The sequence below is a fragment of the Trypanosoma equiperdum genome (assembly GCF_001457755.1).
Source record: "Trypanosoma equiperdum strain OVI genome assembly, contig: ctg_1101, whole genome shotgun sequence".
NCBI classification, from domain to species: Eukaryota; Euglenozoa; class Kinetoplastea; order Trypanosomatida; family Trypanosomatidae; genus Trypanosoma; species Trypanosoma equiperdum.
In genome coordinates this window covers 5,056-5,606 of record NW_027123063.1, presented here as the reverse complement: position 1 = coordinate 5,606, position 551 = coordinate 5,056, and the positions used below count along the sequence as shown (strand labels likewise).

Here is a 551-nt window from a genome sequence, read left to right as displayed (position 1 = left end):
TGATTGTTTCTGACATTGTGCTTTGAGTTTTATCCAATCTGCTTGGACGTTTGTTCCGGCGTTCATCGCCGTTGACGGTTTTGTCTGCGCCGCACTGTTGCAAGCTTCGTCGTCTGTGCCGGCGTCGCTTGAGTGTTTGCTGCCAAGGCACATTACGTCGATTTTGAGTGCGCTACCCGCCTTCGATTTGCCGGACCCGCTGCCGTCTGTGCCACATATTTTGTTTTGCGCGTCGCCGGTGGGCACTATCGTGGCTTCCTTGTCGTCATTTTCTGTTTCTAAAAGTGCCGCTTTAGGGTTGGCGTTTATTGCCGCCGTGACGTCCGGTTGAATCTGGCTTGTCAGCTTCGTCAATATTGCTGAGGCCGCTGCTGCTAATTCTATCAGTTGCTGCTTTCGGTAGTCATGCTCGCTAACCGACTGCCACACAGAGTGCTCACCGGTTTCTTTCTTTGCTTTTAGCCTTTTCGCCCCCTCGGCGCAAAAAGTCCACGTTTCCTGGGAGCACAGTTTTTTGACCTGATCTGTGTCTTTTAGGTCAGTATAGCTTT

At 51.4% G+C, this 551-nt stretch overlaps 1 pseudogene across 1 annotated transcript in view; it reads right to left on the bottom strand.

Annotated features, from left to right (window-relative positions):
• Positions 1-551, bottom strand: part of TEOVI_000907800:pseudogene — a 1,201-nt pseudogene that overhangs the window by 503 nt on the left and 147 nt on the right. Inside the window, 2 exon segments of the mRNA in view lie at positions 1-546; positions 549-551. The exon segment at positions 1-546 is cut by the window's left edge and continues 12 nt beyond it; the exon segment at positions 549-551 is cut by the window's right edge and continues 147 nt beyond it. Coding sequence covers positions 1-546; positions 549-551 — 549 coding nt within the window.